General features: G+C 47.0%; 1 protein-coding gene across 3 annotated transcripts in view; it reads right to left on the bottom strand.

Annotated features, from left to right (window-relative positions):
- ZNF541 (zinc finger protein 541) overlaps positions 1-19885 on the bottom strand; it is a 61629-nt gene that overhangs the window by 5640 nt on the left and 36104 nt on the right. For all 3 annotated transcript variants that reach the window (XM_077285718.1, XM_077285719.1, XM_077285720.1), the window contains exons 10-13: positions 7165-7240; positions 5937-6025; positions 4210-4356; positions 4027-4136 (exon numbers count right to left, since the gene is read on the bottom strand). In XM_077285718.1, the coding sequence (XP_077141833.1) occupies positions 4027-4136; positions 4210-4356; positions 5937-6025; positions 7165-7240 (422 nt within the window). The remainder of the gene's footprint in view (positions 1-4026; positions 4137-4209; positions 4357-5936; positions 6026-7164; positions 7241-19885) is intronic.

Raw genomic sequence — 19885 nt, 5'->3', positions numbered from 1 at the left:
AGTTCCAGTGCCTTCCGTTCGGGCTTGCCTCAGCACCCCGTATCTTTACAAAGCTGGTGTCCGAGATCGTCGCTTTCATAAGAAGTCAGGGGATCATAATAGTCCCTTATCTCGACGACTTCCTCCTGGTAGCAAGAACGCCAGAGATTCTATCAGATCACAGGAACCGAACCATTTCGGTGATTGAAGAATTAGGATGGGTCATAAATTGGAGGAAATCCGACCTAACCCCAGAACACAGGAAAACCTTTCTGGGAGTGTATCTGGACTCGACGAACAGAATATCTCTCCTCCCCGAGCCCAAGCTGGAAGCAATACAGTCCCAGATCCGGATCCTTTTAAGGCAAGGAGGGTCAATAAGAGTGGCCATGAGAGTCCTCGGCCTAATGACGGCCTGTATCCCGTGTGTAAGATGGGCTCAGTTCCATTCCAGGCCACTGCAGAAACTAATCCTGTCCAAATGGGACAGACGACTAGCTTCTCTGGACAGAACTTTGAGACTAACTCCTCTGGTAAGAGAGTCTCTCCTTTGGTGGACAGAACCAGAAAACCTAAGGAAAGGGGTATTATGGTCTGCCGAGCCCCACGTAGTAGTCACTACAGATGCCAGCGCCTGGGGCTGGGGAGCTCACTTAGAAAACAGGTTCCTTCAAGGAAGATGGCCGGAGGAAGTCACCCAGAGCTCCTCCAACTTCAAAGAACTGTACGCTGTTTGGGAAGCTTTGAAGAGGAACCGACACATCCTGGAAAATCGCCATGTCAGGATAATGTCCGACAATGTGACAACAGTCTCTTTCCTGAAGCATCAGGGAGGCGCAAGACACCATCTGCTTCAGAATCTGGCGGATCGGATTTTTCGGTGGGCAGAAAAATCAGTTCTTTCCATCTCAGCGATTCACCTGGAAGGGTCCCAAAACATTATAGCAGATTACCTCAGCAGGAGAAGGGTGTTCCCAACAGAATGGGAACTCAACCAGGACATCTTCCAGGAGTTGTGTCTTCGCTGGGGGACTCCTTGCATAGACCTATTTGCAACCAGGAAAAATTTGAAGGTCTCAAAATTCTTCTCACTGAACCCTCAAGATCTTCCGGAAGGGATAGACTGTTGTGAACTCTGTTTCCGGGCTCCCTCCTGTGGTCGTGAGTGGTACTGTGTGAGTTCTCTCTTTGGGCTCCCCCTGGTGGCTCTTTTTGTTATTTTGCAGGTTTCTGGCTGGGATCAGCTGTCTCGTCATCTGCTAGTCAGGTTTCCTATTTAATCCACCTGGTCCTTCATTCCTTGCCTGTTGTCGTTGTATTCAGTGCTATTCTGATTGCTCCTGTCTACATCCGTTATCAGTCTCTCAAGAGAAGCTAAGTTTTGTTTGCTTATTTTTGCTCATCTGTGTTCAAGATGTTTCCTAGAATATGATGAGTTTTGTCCAGCTTGCTAATATGTGATTTCCTTGCTTGCTGGTGCTCTGGGGTGCTGAGTTGCTCCCCCCACATCGTTAGTTGGTGTGGGGGTTCTCGCATTCTCTGCGTGGATATTTTTGCATAGGGTTTTTTACTGACCGCACAGATCCCTTGCTATTTTCTGCTATCTAGCGTTAGCGGGCCTCATTTGCTCAACCTGTTTCATCTCTGCGTTTGTCTTTTCCTCTTAACTCACCGTTATAATTTGTGGGGGGCTTCTATATCTCTGGGGTTATTTCTCTGAGGCAAGTGAGGTCTTTACTTTCTCTTTAGGGGTAGTCAGTTTCTCAGGCCGTGAAGAGACGTCTAGGATTTCAGTAAACGTTCCACGGCTGCCTATAGTGTGTGCGGTTAGGATCAGGTTTGGGGTCAGTCCAGTTACCACATCCCCAGAGCTCGTCCTATTATCTTCTACTTAGCTGGTTAGATTTGTGATCCTAAGCCACTGAGGATCATAACAATAGACGCTCTGAGCCAAGTCTGGACGGAACCTCTCTTATGATTTCCCTCCTCTGGTGTTAATCCCGGCTGTTCTCAGGAAGATCAAACAGGATCAAGCCCGGGTCATATTGGTCGTCCCATACTGGCCAAGAAGGAGCTGGTTCTCCCTTCTACTACAACTGGCAATAGCAGATCCACTAGAGCTTCCTCTCAGACCGGATGTCATCCACCAAGGCCCGGTTCTTCACCCAAACCCAGAGAAACTCCGTCTCTCAGCATGGATCCTGAGCGGCTCATCCTGAAAGCAAAGGGCCTATCAAGTCGAGTGATAACAACTATCAAGTCCAGTAGAAAGCCTGTTACTTCAGCAATCTACCTAAAAATCTGGAGGCGATTCTGTCTGGAAGGTGGCAGGTCTGAGGTTACGGCAGGCACTCCTGACTTACCCAGAATCCTAGATTTCCTTCAGGCTGGGTTTGACAAAGGTCTCAAACCTAGCACCTTGAAGGTGCAGATCTCGGCACTTAGCTCCTTCCTAGACTATCCCCTAGCCTCTCACCCGTGGATAGTTAAATTCATCAGAGCCACACAGAGGTTGCGCCCTACTATTAGGCATTTATCGCCTTCTTGGGCCCTTAATCTGGTCCTTAGGTTCCTCTGTAAGGACCTTTATGCTTCTTCCATTGATATGCCCATTTCGGTCCTCACTCGCAAAACGGCATTTCTAGTGGCAATCACCACGGCTAAAAGGGTGGGGGAAATTCAGGCCCTGTGTACTAGGGACCCGTACCTCCAGGTTAGAGACGATTGCCTAATTCTTAAACTGGACCCCTCCTTTATCCCAAAAGTAGGAACATTTAAAAATAGAAACCAAGAAGTCGTGTTGCCATCTTTCTGCGATAACCCCACTAATGCTAAAGAAAGGGAATTGCATTCTCTGGATGTCAGGCAGGCGGTCCTAGACTACCTGGCAGCTACCAGCGCTTGGCGTATTGATCCGAATTTATTTATTCTGTATGGGGGAAAAAATAAGGGTAAGAAGGCCTCTATCGCGCGGTGGATCACTTCCGTGATCTCGGAGGCCTACCAGTCTCAAGGGGTCCCTCCTCCAGAGGGTCTCCACGTACATTCTACCCGGGGGATAGCTACTTCTTGGGCAGAGAGGGCAGGGGCCTCTTTAGAACAAATTTGTAAGGCCGCGACTTGGGCTAGTGCCAACACTTTTTGTAAACATTATAAACTTGATGTTTTGTCTGGTCAACATACTGCGTTTGGGAGAAAAGTTCTCCAAGCGGTAATCCCACCCTGAGGAGGTGCTTTGGTACTCTCCAGGGTGCTGTCAGGATGACGTCCTGGAAAATAGGTATTAAGCTTACCGTTAATGATGTTTCCAGGAGTCCATCCTGACTACACTAGTAGTTCCCTCCCTTGAATACTTATATCATGTTTGTTTAAATCTGGCATGCGTGTAACATGTTTCTAACATATGATGTAATATGTCTGGATTCAATGTATTATGTTTGAAGTCCTCATTAAACCTTTTTTTCTGCATATCCTTGTAGCGGTTCTTGTTACAACACTGAGGATTAGGGGTGGGACATGACCTTTTAAACTCGTGTGTTTCCTGTCCCAGCAAGGGGAGGAGGACGTCCTCCAGGGTGCTGTCAGGATGGACTCCTGGAAACATCATTAACGGTAAGCTTAATACCTATTTTCTCCCCTATGGCTTAATAAAGGCCCTGCATGGCCGAAACATTATGATTTTTCTGCACTAATAAAGTTACCAAAAGGAGGATGTCTGGCGCCCGGGTTTCTGGATTTCTACAACCTTATGGAGGGTTGTACCAAATGTGCATGGACAACAAATTGCTGCACGGGCCTCCTCTATTGCAAATATACCGGTACAGCTGGGTGGCTGGAAGTGCTACCATGCAGCATGGGGAAGGGCACCGGTAGCGTGCCCGTGGCATGGGAAAGGGCACCGGTATCATGCCCCCTTCTGCACAATAGTCACTGATGAGGGGCAATCACAAGATGACGGCATTTCCTACTGACACAGTCACCCTGAGATACAAATAGTCTCTTATTTTGTGTCTTTGCGGGTCGATGCATTGTGGCCCTATCATATACCTGTCACACAATTGGCATGGAAACTTTATAGGGTTTTCTTCTCTGGTTTCCTTCTGCTCCTTGGCTCCTGTCTTCTTCTTGCTTCTCACTTCTGCTCCACCGTGAGGTTCCTATTTCCATGATGAGATGTAGATTAGTACATATGACGGCCGGACACCAGAGCAGAGACCTTCCCTAACTTGCCTTTCCTCCCCGAGGCTCTTCTGTATCACAACCCTGCTCGGTGCAGAGCGCACGTTCTGGAGTGGGGGATGGGCGTCTCTCGAAGCTGCCCGCCTTCTTCCAGATGTAGTAGTACTCCACGCACTGGTGAATGCTCTTCCCGGGGATCTATATAGTCAGAGTTTAGTTATTACTTTTTGCTCCTTGTCCTAAAGTATCACATTGATATCTGGGCAGTGTTGAACCTTGACCCCTTATCTTCTGCTCTGATATTTTTGGCATGAACTATAGAAGTAATTCAAGTGCACCCCATATTGATGGTGACCTCCCAATTCCAAAACCCTTGTCTGGAGACTTAAATCCTCAGCCCTGCACACTGACACTGCAGGAGTCCAGAGCTCGCCCAATGTCACTGTGCGCAGGCTCCCCCTGATCCCGTCCTGTCTGCAGCGGCCGCTTGCTGCACACAGGATCGCACAGCAGCGGATGACCGATGCAGACAGGAGAGAGATCGGAGTGCGTTCTGACCTTATGCGTCTGCCTCCTGCAGTGTCGGTGTGTGAGCTCTCCTCTGCTGTCAGTGTCAGCCGCCTGCTGCTGTGCGATTCTGTGTGCAGCCAGCGCTTGCTGCAGACAGGATGAGGATCAGAGGGATCCGCACACAATAACTCTGTGAGCTCTCGGCTCCTGCAGTTTCGGAGTGTGCAGCCCTGAGGATTCAACACACAGTGCTCCTTGAAGCGCTGTTAATCCTCATAAGGCGAAGGGCAGAAAATGGTCATTGAGGGGGTGGAACGGTGCACCGAGCACTTAGCCATACCAAGAATGCACCAAAGCGTCTAATAAAACTGTTTTAACTTATGAAAAAATAAGTAAAATCTAAATCTGTAACACAAGTAACATTTTCATAGGGGCAAAGTTCCCTCTATAAACATATAAATGCTTTAATTTTAGGGTGACAGAGTCCCTTCAAGTGTGGTATAGAAATGGCGATCATTGCTGCTTTCATTCAGGAGCGATGCCGCAATATTGTATTTCACCTCTGCTTCAGTGATGGGAGCAATGATTTTCTAATTATGGACAACCCCTTTAATCAGATCGGTCTTCCACCGCTATCAACCCATGTAAGATATGGGACCTGCCTTTAAACCCAGCACCAAATGCAAGGACGGCTATATAATATTAAAGTGTGTGTGTGTGTATGTATATATATATGTGTATATATATATATATATATATATATATATATATATATATATATATATATATATATATCGCTGTAGAAAAATAAATAAAATAACCTCTTAAATATATATTTTTTATCTCCACGTCATAACTTGCAGAGTATCTGTAGACACCAGCAACTTTGCAATTTACCTCTTTTGTAAATGTCAAGAATGAAGAGATTTTCAATTCTATAGTTTGCTGCTCGATGCCATGGCTACCGGCCACCTCTGCAGTCTGTCAGTGGTGGCTGACTCTTTAGGCTAGGGGAGCAGCACTTGCATCCTCTTTGTACAGAGCTTGAGAGCGCTTCTCTGAAGCTGTCAGGATTTTGCATGATCCGAGCAGCTTCACAGTGTGGGACGGTGTTGCGGACATGAACTGCCAATCATTAGGAGCAAACCTCCAATCGGCAAGAATCCTGGAGGTGGGAGGAGCGGCGCGCCCCTGGGGGACGACTTTCTGACTACCGCTCTAATTTGTTTGTAATGTTCCTGTGCGTGTCCGGCTGGGTGTCCTCTTACCATGGCCTGTATATAGGAGAAGTCTTTCCTCGCCTTGCAGTAAGCGTTCTTAAATTGCCGCTTCTCTGTTTCTGACCAGTGATCTGAACCTGTAGAATAACCGATATCAGAGTGCAAAATGGTACTGGAAAATGAGCCGGGACAATTAATACAGCGAGGATATATTAACACAATCGTCAGTAAATTACAAGCACAAGGCGACTCAAAAATGAATAGCTAATATTGGAGAACATAGAGTCAAAAAGTGGCCCAAAAGTAACATTAACACGTTTATTGAAAGTTCAACTTGCATATAAAAACACATATATATCACATATGGAAAAAAAACCATATTATGAATAGTGAATTGTGACTATATCCATAAGTGCAACCAGTGCACCAGGTTCACAGATCAGGACATATATTATTATTGTAAGTTAAATGCTGCAGCAACAGGTAATAATGAGCTCTACATATTTAAAAATAGGTCTGATGTATGATGGCTAGAGTAAGTACTACCAATGAAGAACATTCATGGGTAATTAATTTTCTTATTTCTATAGTTTATATGTTGCTGGGCATTTATGTATGAAAAGAGATATGGTTAGCACCATTATACTTTGGTAGTACTTACTCTAGCCATCATACATCAGACCTATTTTTAAATATGTAGAGCTCATTATTACCTGTTGCTGCAGCATTTAACTTACAATAATAATATATGTCCTGATCTGTGAACCTGGTGCACTGGTTGCACTTATGGATATAGTCACAATTCACTATTCATAATATGGTTTTTTTTCTATATGTGATATATATGTGTGTTTATATGCAAGTTGAACTTTCAATAAACATGTTTTAATGTTACTTTTTGGGCCACTTTTTGACTCTATGTTCTCCAATATTAGTTAATACAGCGAGGAGCCAGAACGATGCCCCACAGAAAAATGGCCCTGAGCACATGCCAGTAGCCCATTGGGCTAGGACTACACAGCGACGTTGGCCGCAGCACAGGGAGGGCGATCATAGATCTCTGTACGTCTCTGCATTGTGACCTCTCGGGGACAGCGACCGCTCAGTCACCAACAGTCGGGACCACTTGGATATTTTGCTTGTCAGCACCTTGGGGGTCACAACACCTCCCCGCTCACTTGCATTATGCAGACAGTTAGCAGCGGCGCACAGCTATCTATGGCCACACAACCGGTAGCCCCGGCCTTGGCCTCTCCTGCGCTTCGGATTTTCTTACCTGCATAGTGATAATCTACAAGACATCGAGGAAGAAGTTTCTGATGTTTTTTATCTAAAAGTTTCTCCAGCGTCTCCTAAAGCAGAACATAAGAGAATCAGTGGTGCTTCTGACGTCCAGATCTTTTATTTCACTTTTTTTTTTTAAACAGTTATGATGGGTGTATGTATGTATGTATGTATGTATATGTATGTGTGTGTGTGTGTATGTGTGTGTATATATATATATATATATATATATATATATATATATATATATATATATATATATATATATAATTTTTTTTATGAACTTTTAAAAGGATAAAAAAAAATTAATCCCTTGTCAACATCGCCTCACGTGTAAAACGCATGTTGGAGTATGGAACGGGCTGAGACGCTGACCCCGCTCCGCACCAGCCAGATGCCGCCTGTGTTACACAGCCGTAGTCCTCCGCCTCTGCCAGCAGTGGATCGCTGCTCTTAGCCCCTTAAATGCCACTAGCAAACATTGACAATGGGCATTTAACACACGCAGTCCATGGTGCTCCTCGTTCTGTGCACCCATCCGTTTCCTTGAGACACCAGAGCTGATGGGTTTTCATTGCAGCCAGGAGACTGACACAGAAATCTATGGGTTTTCTCTATATACAAAAAATGGTGGGGTTTATGCTTTTTAAGGAAAAAAACAGGATTTTTGGTTGCTTACCGTAAAATCTGTTTCTCGGAGCCTTCATTGGGGGACACAGGAACCATGGGAGTATGCTGCCGCCACTAGGAGGCTGACACTATGCAAATAAAAAAAGTTATCCTGCTGTGTACTCCGCTCTTGACTTCTTGTAATCATGTGGCCTCGGGGGGGGGGGGGGGGGTCCTTTCCACCACAGGCACTAGCTGCACATATAACAGTCATCCCGAAACCGGAGAAAGACCTTACGCTGTGCAGTAGTTACCGCCCCATCTCACTTATTAATATAGATGTAAAAATGTATGCTAAAATGATAGCCCAAAGATTAAATAGTCTTCTACCCCATCTGATCAACCAAGACCAGGTCGGTTTCATCCCGGGAAGGGAGGCGAGGGATAATACCATAAGATCTATCTCTTTGATTCATAGGGCAAATAGAGGTGGAGACCCCATGTGCATACTTTCAATCGATGCAGAGAAGGCATTCGATAGGGTGGGTTGGGAATTCATGCAAGGAGCTCTGGAGGGCATTGGGTTAAAAAAGAGGATGTTGCGGAGTATCGTGGCGCTCTGAGGCCCCTTCGGCACAGATTAAAGTGAACGGGTCTCTGTCAAACTCCATACAAATTAGTAATGGCACTAGGCAGGGGTGCCCCCTCTCACCCTTATATGTTTTAACCATAGAGCATTTAGCCACCGCGATCCGCAATAACTCATCCATAAAAGGTATGGGGATCCAGTCAGAAGAACACAAACTAGCCCTGTTTGCTGACGATGTGCTCATGTACATCCTCTCCTGTAACCACCATTCCCAACATCATCTCAGAGCTTCAGAAATTTGGGCTTTTGAGGAATTTCAAGATAAACTCACATAAATCAGAAATTCTCAATGTCTCACTCCCGCCCTCCTTAGTCTCCCAGTTGCGCTCCTCTTTCCCGTTCAGATGGCAAACTAATTCCCTTAGATACCTGGGCATTACACTAACCTCAACAACAACACAGTTATATGAAGCTAATTATAGACCGACCCTTCGCAGAGTGGAGATAGATGTGGAAAAATGGAATAAACTTCATTTATCCTGGCTTGGTAGAATCAATTCCATTAAGATGGATTTGCTGCCACGTCTCCTCTACTTTTTCCAGACTATTCCTATGGCCCTTCCGCCCTCTTTTTTCTCCAGGCTCAAGGTTATGATCATACGATATATCTGGTCTGGTAGGCGCTCACGTTTATCATACCAGCTCTTAAACAGATCCAAACAATTAGGAGGGCTAGGTCTTCCAAACTTCCAACTTTACAACTATGCATCCCTGGGAACATGCGTCTTGGACCTTTTCCACCATGCATACAACAAAAAATGGGTGAATTTGGAATTTAATCTCTCGGCGACCAATCCTATCGCTAACATTTGGCAAAAGAAAAATGCACGGGAACTGAGGGAGGAACTCCCCTTCCTCACAAGAAACCTAGTGCTCTTCGTCAAAAATGTTAGCCAAAAACTCAACATTTCCTCCATACCTGGCCCCATGACCCCAATTATCGACAATCTAGACTTCCCGGCTGGACGGGATAAAATCTTCTTTTTACATAAACATAAGGACAGTCATCCGGTAATTTATGATTATATAACCCAATCCGCTATAAAGCCCCTACGGTCCCTCTTTGCTGATTCAGACCCACCCCCTGGATCATGGTTTCCATACGAACAAATTAAAAGTTTTATCAATGTGACTTCTAAACAGACTAACATATTTAGACCCCTCACTCCCTTCGAGTCGGCATGCCTGGGTGCGGGCCCTCCTACGCGTTCGGTATCATTCTTATATAGGATGTTCCAAGATCATCAGGTAACTGTATCTGGCTCTCCTGCATTCTTTGCGAAATGGGAGAATGACCTAAACAAAACCTTTTCACCAGAGGATAGATCCAAGTGTCTCCTTCATACCTTCAGATCTTCGTTGTGCGCCGACCACCAGGAGAGAAGTTATAAGCTATTGTCTCGATGGTATAGATGCCCGGACAGTATTCCCAATATGTTCCCATCCACTCCAGATGTTTGCTGAAGGTGTTGGACAGAAAAGGGATCATACTCTCATATCTGGTGGTCTTGTCCTCCCATTCATAAATTCTGGAAAGATGTATTCGATCTGCATAATAAATTATCTTTATATAGGATGCAGCCGACTATGGAGCTGGCCTTGTTATCGATATGTGATCTCTCCATTGCCAGGTTCAAGAGAGGTCTTCTTAGACATTTCCTCACAGCTGCACGCAATCTGATACCTCGGTATTGGAAACAATCCAAATCTCCATCGCGCTCTGATCTTGTAATAGAATTGAACCATATATTCAGAATGGAGCAGTTGATTGGGCAGGATACAGGAACTTTAGACAGAGTGCTGAACATTTGGTCTCCATGGATCATGTTCAGAGAGACTCCGGACTTGCCATCTTGGATAGGGCATGGTTGATTGCAGACGGGAAACCAGGACCCAATTCCCACCCCCCCCCTCGTTCCTCCCCTCTTTCCCCCTTTTTTCTTCTTTTCTCTTCTCTTTTCTCTCAAACATTAATAAAGTTTAAGCTATTTTGAAACTATAGCATAATGCTATCATATAGTCGTTCCAACTCTTACAGCTTAACTGACTCCTTATGTTTACAGTAAGGAGGTCAGAAAGAATACTAATAATTCAGGTTATTACGAATCATAATGTATTCTATTGTAAGTGCTTGCACTGAAGTTGTTAATTGCATATCTGTCTGATGCTGATCTAATCTGTATTGTATATTTTCATGCAATTCGTTTCAATAAAAAGATTTACACAAAAAAGTTAGCTCCTCCTCTGCAGTGTACACCCCACCGACAGGGAGTAGGATATTCAGTTAGTGAGAAAGCAGTAGGAGAAGCAACGCGTAAAAGAGAATAATATTATAATAATAATAAACTGCATCTATACAGCGCCAACAAATTCCGCAGCGCTCCACAGATCAACAGCATCAAACACTCAGAGTATGCAAAGAACTCAAACGTAAACAGTATAACACAATAAACAGAGCTGTTCAACTTGGGAGGGTGCTGTGTCCCCCAATGAAGGCTCCGAGAAACAGATTTTACGGTAAGCAACCAAAAATCCTGTTTTCTCTATCGCCTTTCATTGGGGGACACAGGAACCATGGGACCTCCCAAAGCAGTCCCTGGGGTGGGAAAAACAGACTTCCATCAGGTCAGAGGACTCACCACTGCCGCCTGCAGGATCCTCCTGCCCAGGCTGGCGTCCGCCGAAGCATAAGTATGGACCTTGTAAAGTTCAGCGAAACGCATTGATGGAAGACCAGGTTGCCGCTTAGTAAAGCCGCAGGGCGAAAGCCCTGTGGCATACCGCACAGGAAGCGCCGACTGCCCGGGTAGAGTGAGCCTTTATCTCAGGAGGGGGCACTCTGTTCTTGACCCGGTAAGCTTCCAAACTTGCTGTTCTGATCCAGCGAGCAAAAGTCGCCTCGGAAGCCGGCAGGCCTCTACGTGCACCATTAGGGATGGCGAAAAAGAGAGTCCATCTTTCGGAAAGCGGCCGTGCTAGCCAGGGAGATCCTCCCTGCCCTGACGAGGTCCAGCCTGTTCAACGATCGCTCCAGAAGATGAGTCGTAGCTGGACAAAGAGAAGGTAGAACGATGTCCTCGTTGAGGTGGAAAGGTGAAACCCACCTCGGGAAGGAGGAAGGCGGAGGCCTGGGACCACCTTGTCCTGGTGGAAACTCAAGAAAGGAGGTCGGCAAGAAAAGGCCGCCAACTCGGAAACACGGCGGATCGCAGTGATGGGCACAAGAAAAGCCACCTTCCGAGAGAACGGACAGGAGGCTCAAAGGGGGGAACCCCTAAGAACATCCAGCACAAGCTTTCAATCCCCTGAATCCACAGAGGCCCTGTACGGAGGGACATCGTGGGCTACTCCTTGAAGGAAGGTCTTAACCTGTGGCTGAGAAGATAACGTCTTCTGAAAGGGAAGAAGAGTGCAAAAACCTGTCCCTTTAGGGAACTAAGAGCGAAGCCCGAATCCAGTCCTGCCTGAAGGAAAACCAAAATGGAAGGCAGGGAAAAGGACATAGGTGAAAAGCGGTTGGACTCGCACCAACGAAAGTAAGCATTCCGGGTACAATAGGAGATCCTGGAATACGAAGGCTTCCTAGCCTGGATTATAGTGTGACTCATCCGGGCCGAAAGGCCGGACACTCTTAGAACTGTGGTGTCCACAGCCACGCCGTTAAATTAAGCGACCGATAATTCGGATGGCAGATCGGACACTGAGACAGCAGATCGGGTCTGCCTGGAAGGCGCCAGGGGGCGTCCGCGAGAAGATTGACGGTCTCCGCAAACCAAGAACTCCTGGGCCAATCCGGGGCGATCAGAATGACCGGCACCCCTTCCGCCTGATCGTTTTCAACAGCTTGAAAGGCAAGGGAAGGGGTGGGAACAGATAGGGGAGCACGAACTGCGACCAAGGAATGGCCAGAGCGTCAACACCACTGCGGGAGGATCGCGAGACCCTGGGACGACCCGAGGGACCGTCCTGTTCAATCGGGACGCCGTGAGGTCCACCTCTGGAGTCCCCCAATGAAGAGCAATCCGAAAGGAGACCTCCTGAAGTAAGGACCATTCCCCCGCTGCGAGGCCCTTGCGGCTGAGGAAGACGGCGGCCTAATTGTCCACGCTGGGGACATGCACTGCGGGTCGCACCAGGACTGTTGTCTCTGCCCAAAAGGAGGATCCTGGAAACCTCGGCCGAGGCCAGAGAAACTCCGAGTCCACCCTTGGTGGTTGACACATGCCACAGCTGTGCATTGTCTGTCTGGATCCAAATTGGCAGGCTCCTGAAAAACCTTATCCAGTGAAGGGAAAAACAGAAAGATGATCCGGAACTCGAGGACATTGATCGACAGAGAGGACTCCTGCGCCGATCAACAACCCTGAAAAAAACAGGTGACAAAGCCCCGCGCCTCAGTCGAGCAGGCTGGCATCCGTCGTCACCACCTACCAGAGAACTGGAAGGAAGGATCTGCTGTGATGGGTCTGCTCTGGGATAAGAGACGTGACCTCGGCCACAAGTTGAGGAATTGTTTGACCCGGGAGAAACCCGGATCGGACGATGCAGGGAGAAGACAGGCCTGTCCCCCTGTGATAGAATAGCCTGCTGAAGAAGTCTTGCATGAAACGGGCGAAGGGAAATCGCTTCCGATGTTGCAACCAACCTCCCCAGGACCATCATGGCCCATCGGAAAGGAGGGAAGCCGAGAACCCTGGAGCATGCGAACTTCCCGACGAAGGAGGGATATCTTGTCTTCGGGAAGGAAGACTTGGACCGACAAGTGTCGAAGAACATGCCCAGAAATACGAGGCGCTGAGAAAAGACAAGACGAGACTTCTTCCTGTTGACGAGCCACCCGCAATGGCTAGAGTGTCGGGGAGGATGGATAGACTTTCGGGAGTCTGAAACCGAAATTCCTGAGCCTCCATGGAAGCGATTACTGAACGAGGGGATTTCATCCTGAAGTGTCTCAGATGAAACTTCCTGTACAGCAATTTGAGATCCAGACTGGGACGAACCTTGTTGTCCTTTTTCGGTACAAAGAGATTCGAAGAGAAGCCTGTGAACCGTTCTTGTTCTGGAACGGGAACGATTACCCCGGATTTAAGGGGGGAAACGATGGCTGCAATTAAACCCCGGACTGGAGCGGGGTCTCTTGGAGGTTGGGATTCGAAGAAAACGATCCCGGGACCGTGAAGTGAATCTATTTTGTATCCAGAGGATGCAAGTTCCCTGAGCCATGCGTCTTCTACTGAGGAGACCCAGACGTCTCTGAGGAAGAGGAGACGACTGCCCAGCCTGGGAAAAGGGCTGGGGTCTAGTTGTGAGTCATGCCTAGGTGGAACTTCCAGTCCTAGACCTGGAGAATCCACCTTAGGAGTAGCGGGAAAGCCAGGAAGGAGTGAGTCCGAAAAATACCTTCTTCTCTGAACGTGCCTGTGGCCTCTGCTATTGCGAAGAGGAATCTGATGCCGTGAAATGACGAAAAAGGCTGAAAAGACCGAAGTTGCCGCCTAATGGGAAGTGTTATGACCCCAATGGCAGAGGGTCTCAGGAATAAATACCAAGTCTGCAAACACAAAAAACCAGCTCGTAGGGCAGTGGTAACTGGGCTGACCATATATCTAATCCTAGCACCACAAATAGAAGTAGCCGGGGAACGTGCCTACGTTGGTTCTAGACGTCTCGCGCCAGCCGGAGAACTAACTAACCCTAGAAGGGAAAAGAAAGACCTTTCTTGCCTCCAGAGAAAAGACCCCAAAAGTTGGATACAAGCCCCCAACAAATAATAACGGTGAGGTAAGAGGAAAAGACAAACATAAGAATGAGCTAGGTATTTAGCAAAGAGAGGCCCACTAGCTAATAGCAGAATATAGTAAGATGACTTATATGGTCAGCAAAAACCCTATTAAAATATCCACGCTGGATATTCAAGAACCCCCGAACCGTCTAACGGCCGGGGGGAGAACACCAGCCCCCTAGAGCTTCCAGCAAGGTCAGAAATCACATTTAGTACAAGCTGGACAAAAATAGTAGCAAAGCAAGTAACTCAAAAAACAAAGAAGCAAGACTTAGCTTAATTTTGCAAGAGCCAGGACCAGCAGACAGGACCAACAGAAGGATCTGATTACAACGATGCCAGGCACTGGACTAAGGATCCAGGAAGTTAATATAGCGACACCCCTGGACTAACGACCCAGGTGAGTGCCAAACAGAAAAAAAACAATCCCAGAGTCATACCACTAGTGACCACAAGAGGGAGCCAAAAAGTCTAATTCACAACAGTACCCCCCCCTTAAGGAGGGGTCACCGAACCCTCACCAAGACCACCAGGGCGATCAGGATGAGCAGCATGAAAGGCACGAACTAAATCGGACGCATGCACATCAGAGGCAACCACCCAGGAATTATCCTCCTGACCATAGCCCTTCCACTTGACCAGATACTGAAGCCTCCGCCTGGAGAGACGAGAATCCAAGATCTTCTCCACCACGTACTCCAACTCGCCCTCAACCAACACCGGAGCAGGAGGCTCAACAGAAGGAACCACAGGTACAACGTACCGCCGCAACAAAGACCTATGGAACACGTTGTGAATGGCAAACGACACAGGAAGATCCAAGCGAAAGGACACAGGATTAAGGATTTCTAATATCTTGTAAGGACCGATGAAGCGAGGCTTAAATTTAGGAGAGGAGACCTTCATAGGAACAAATCGAGAAGACAGCCATACCAAATCCCCAACACGAAGTCGGGGACCCACACCGCGGCGGCGGTTGGCAAAACGCTGAGCCTTCTCTTGTGACAACTTTAAGTTGTCCACCACATGATTCCAGATCTGCTGCAACCTATCCACCACAGAATCTACCCCAGGACAGTCAGAAGGCTCCACATGTCCCGAGGAAAAACGAGGATGGAAACCAGAGTTGCAGAAAAATGGCGAAACCAATGTAGCGGAACTAGCCCGATTATTAAGGGCAAACTCAGCCAACGGCAAGAAGGTCACCCAATCATCCTGATCCGCAGAAACAAAACACCTCAAATAAGCCTCCAGAGTCTGATTAGTTCGCTCCGTTTGTCCATTAGTCTGAGGATGAAAGGCAGACGAAAACGACAACTCAATGCCCATCCTAGCACAAAAGGATCGCCAGAACCTGGAAACAAACTGGGATCCTCTGTCAGACACAATATTCTCAGGAATGCCGTGTAAACGAACCACATTCTGAAAGAACACAGGAACCAGATCGGAAGAGGAAGGCAGCTTAGGCAAAGGTACCAAATGGACCATCTTAGAAAAGCGATCACATACCACCCAGATGACAGACATGCCCTGAGACACCGGGAGATCTGAAATGAAATCCATGGAAATGTGTGTCCAAGGCCTCTTCGGGACAGGCAAGGGCAAGAGCAACCCGCTGGCACGCGAACAGCAAGGCTTAGCTCGAGCACAAGTCCCACAGGACTGCACAAATGACCGCACATCCCGTGACAAGGAAGGCCACCAAAAGGACCTAGCCACCAGATCTCTGGTGCCAAAAATTCCCGGATGCCCTGCCAACACCGAGGAATGAACCTCGGAAATGACTCTGCTGGTCCACTTATCAGGAACAAACAGTCTGTCAGGTGGACAAGAGTCAGGTCTACCAGCCTGAAATCTCTGCAACACACGTCGCAAATCCGGAGAAATGGCTGACAAGATAACTCCCTCTTTAAGAATACCAACTGGTTCTGCGACTCCCAGAGAGTCAGGCACAAAGCTCCTTGAAAGAGCATCAGCCTTCACATTCTTTGAACCTGGTAAATACGAGACCACAAAGTCAAAACGGGAGAAAAACAATGACCAGCGGGCCTGTCTAGGATTCAGGCGTTTAGCAGACTCGAGATACATCAAATTTTTGTGATCAGTCAAGACCACCACACGATGCTTAGCACCCTCGAGCCAATGACGCCACTCCTCAAATGCCCACTTCATGGCCAACAACTCCCGATTGCCAACATCATAATTCCGCTCAGCAGGCGAAAACTTCCTCGAGAAAAAGGCACAAGGTCTCATCACAGAGCAACCAGGGCTTCTCTGCGACAAAACGGCCCCTGCCCCAATCTCAGAAGCATCCACTTCAACCTGAAAGGGAAGTGAGACATCAGGCTGGCACAAAACAGGCGCCGAAGTAAACCGGCGCTTCAACTCCTGGAAAGCCTCCACGGCTGCAGGAGCCCAGTTAGCAACATCAGAACCTTTCTTGGTCATATCCGTCAAAGGTTTAGCAATGCTAGAAAAATTAGCAATAAAACGACGGTAGAAGTTAGCAAAACCCAAGAACTTCTGAAGACTCTTAACTGACGTGGGTTGAGTCCAATCATGAATAGCACGGACCTTGACTGGGTCCATCTCCACCGCAGAAGGGGAAAAAATAAACCCCAAAAAGGGAACCTTCTGTACTCCAAAGAGACACTTTGAGCCATTAACAAATAAAGCATTCTCACGCAAAACCTGAAACACCATCCTGACCTGCTCTACATGCGAGTCCCAGTCATCAGAAAAAAACAGAATATCATCCAGATAAACGATCATAAATTTATCCAGATACTTCCGGAAAATATCATGCATAAAGGACTGAAACACAGAAGGAGCATTAGAGAGCCCAAAAGGCATCACCAAGTACTCAAAATGACCTTCGGGCGTATTAAACGCGGTTTTCCATTCATCTCCTCGCTTAATGCGCACAAGGTTGTACGCACCACGAAGATCTATCTTGGTGAACCACTTGGCACCTTTAATTCGGGCAAACAAGTCTGACAACAGAGGCAAAGGATACTGAAATTTAACAGTGATTTTATTCAAAAGCCGATAGTCAATACAAGGTCTCAAAGATCCGTCCTTCTTGGCCACAAAAAAGAATCCCGCACCAAGAGGGGAAGAGGAAGGACGGATATGCCCCTTCTCCAGAGATTCCTTGATATACGAACGCATTGCGGTATGCTCAGGTACAGACAGATTAAATAGTCTTCCTTTAGGAAATTTGCTACCTGGAATCAAATCTATGGCACAGTCACAGTCCCTATGAGGAGGCAGAACACTGGACCTGGACTCATTGAACACATCCTGATAATCAGACAAATACTCAGGAACTTCCGAAGGAGTAGAGGAAGCAATAGACAACGGCGGGGAATCACCATGAATACCCTGACAGCCCCAACTTGACACAGACATTGCCTTCCAATCCAAGACTGGATTATGAGTCTGTAACCATGGCAACCCCAAAACGACCAAATCATGCATTTTATGCAGAACAAGAAAACGAATCACCTCCCGATGTTCAGGAGTCATGCACATGGTTACCTGTGTCCAAAACTGCGGTTTATTTTCCGCCAATGGCGTAGCATCAATACCCCTCAGAGGGACAGAATTAACCAACGGCTCAAGAACAAAACCACAGCGCTTGGCAAATGACAGATCCATAAGACTCAGGGCAGCACCTGAATCCACAAACGCCATAACAGGGTAAGAGGACAATGAGCAAATTAAAGTCACAGACAAAATAAATTTAGGTTGCAAATTACCAATGGCGACAGGACTAACAACCCTTGTTAGGCGTTTAGAGCATGCTGATATAACATGTGTAGAATCACCACAGTAAAAACACAACCCATTCTGACGTCTATGATTTTTCCGCTCATTTCTGGTCTGAATTCTATCACATTGCATCAAATCAGGTGTTTGTTTAGACAACACCACCAGAGGATTAGCGGTTTTGCGTTCCCGCAAACGCCGGTCAATTTGAATAGCCAGCGCCATGGAATCATTCAGACTTGTAGGAATGGAGAAACCCACCATCACATTCTTAATGGCTTCAGAAAGGCCATTTCTGACGTTTGCGGCCAGAGCACACTCATTCCACTGAGTAAGCACGGACCATTTCCGAAATTTTTGGCAATACACTTCAGCTTCATCCTGGCCCTGAGAAATAGCCAGCAAGGCTTTTTCTGCCTGAACCTCAAGATTGGGTTCCTCGTAAAGCAATCCGAGCGCCAGAAAAAACGCATCAATATTTGCCAATGCCGGATCTCCTGGCGCTAGCGAGAAGGCCCAATCCTGAGGGTCGCCCCGTAAAAAAGAGATAACAATTTTAACTTGCTGAACTGAGTCTCCAGATGAACGGGGTCTCAGAGATAGAAACAATTTACAATTATCCCTGAAATTCCTAAACTTAAATCAGTCTCCAGAAAACAGTTCAGGAATAGGTATTTTAGGTTCAGACATAGGACTACTGGTAACAAAATCTTGTATGCTTTGCACACGAGCAGCAAGCTGGTCCACACTTGTAATCAAGGTCTGGACATTCATGTCTGCAGCAAGCTCAAGCCACTCAGAGGTAAAGGGGAGGAAGAGAGGAAAAAAAAAAAAAAAAAATCAGAATTTCCTTTCTTATATCCCACTTCTGCAATGCATTAAACATTCAATGTTGGCCTGGCATACTGTTATGACCCCAATGGCAGAGGGTCTCAGGAATAAATACCAAGTCTGCAAACACAAAAAACCAGCTCGTAGGGCAGTGGTAACTGGGCTGACCATATATCTAATCCTAGCACCACAAATAGAAGTAGCCGGGGAACGTGCCTACGTTGGTTCTAGACATCTCGCGCCAGCCGGAGAACTAACTAACCCTAGAAGGGAAAAGAAAGACCTTTCTTGCCTCCAGAGAAAAGACCCCAAAAGTTGGATACAAGCCCCCAACAAATAATAACGGTGAGGTAAGAGGAAAAGACAAACATAAGAATGAGCTAGGTATTTAGCAAAGAGAGGCCCACTAGCTAATAGCAGAATATAGTAAGATGACTTATATGGTCAGCAAAAACCCTATTAAAATATCCACGCTGGATATTCAAGAACCCCCGAACCGTCTAACGGCCGGGGGGAGAACACCAGCCCCCTAGAGCTTCCAGCAAGGTCAGAAATCACATTTAGTACAAGCTGGACAAAAATAGTAGCAAAGCAAGTAACTCAAAAAACAAAGAAGCAAGACTTAGCTTAATTTTGCAAGAGCCAGGACCAGCAGACAGGAGCAACAGAAGGATCTGATTACAACGATGCCAGGCACTGGACTAAGGATCCAGGAAGTTAATATAGCGACACCCCTGGACTAACGACCCAGGTGAGTGCCAAACAGAAAAAAAACAATCCCAGAGTCATACCACTAGTGACCACAAGAGGGAGCCAAAAAGTCTAATTCACAACAGGGAAGTAGGCGAGGTCTGGAGAAGGGAACTGGAGCCGTCAGTGGAAACCTTAATAATTTGGTCCAGCTTGGAACCGAAAAGACGTGATCCTTGAAAAGGCAGGCTCGTAAGGGACTTCTTTGACTCTTGAGCCGAACAATGCGTGGGCGCTTGAGCAGCAGAAAACGCAGCGTCCAGGGAACAAATTATACCCCGGTGTGAGTAATCTGGGTGGCAAGTTCTGCCAGCCGGTCTG

This window comes from Ranitomeya variabilis, chromosome 2 (genome assembly GCF_051348905.1).
Source record: "Ranitomeya variabilis isolate aRanVar5 chromosome 2, aRanVar5.hap1, whole genome shotgun sequence".
Taxonomy (NCBI): Eukaryota; Metazoa; Chordata; class Amphibia; order Anura; family Dendrobatidae; genus Ranitomeya; species Ranitomeya variabilis.
The sequence above is the reverse complement of the archived record's forward strand: the minus strand, read 5'-3'. Positions and strand labels throughout refer to the sequence as shown.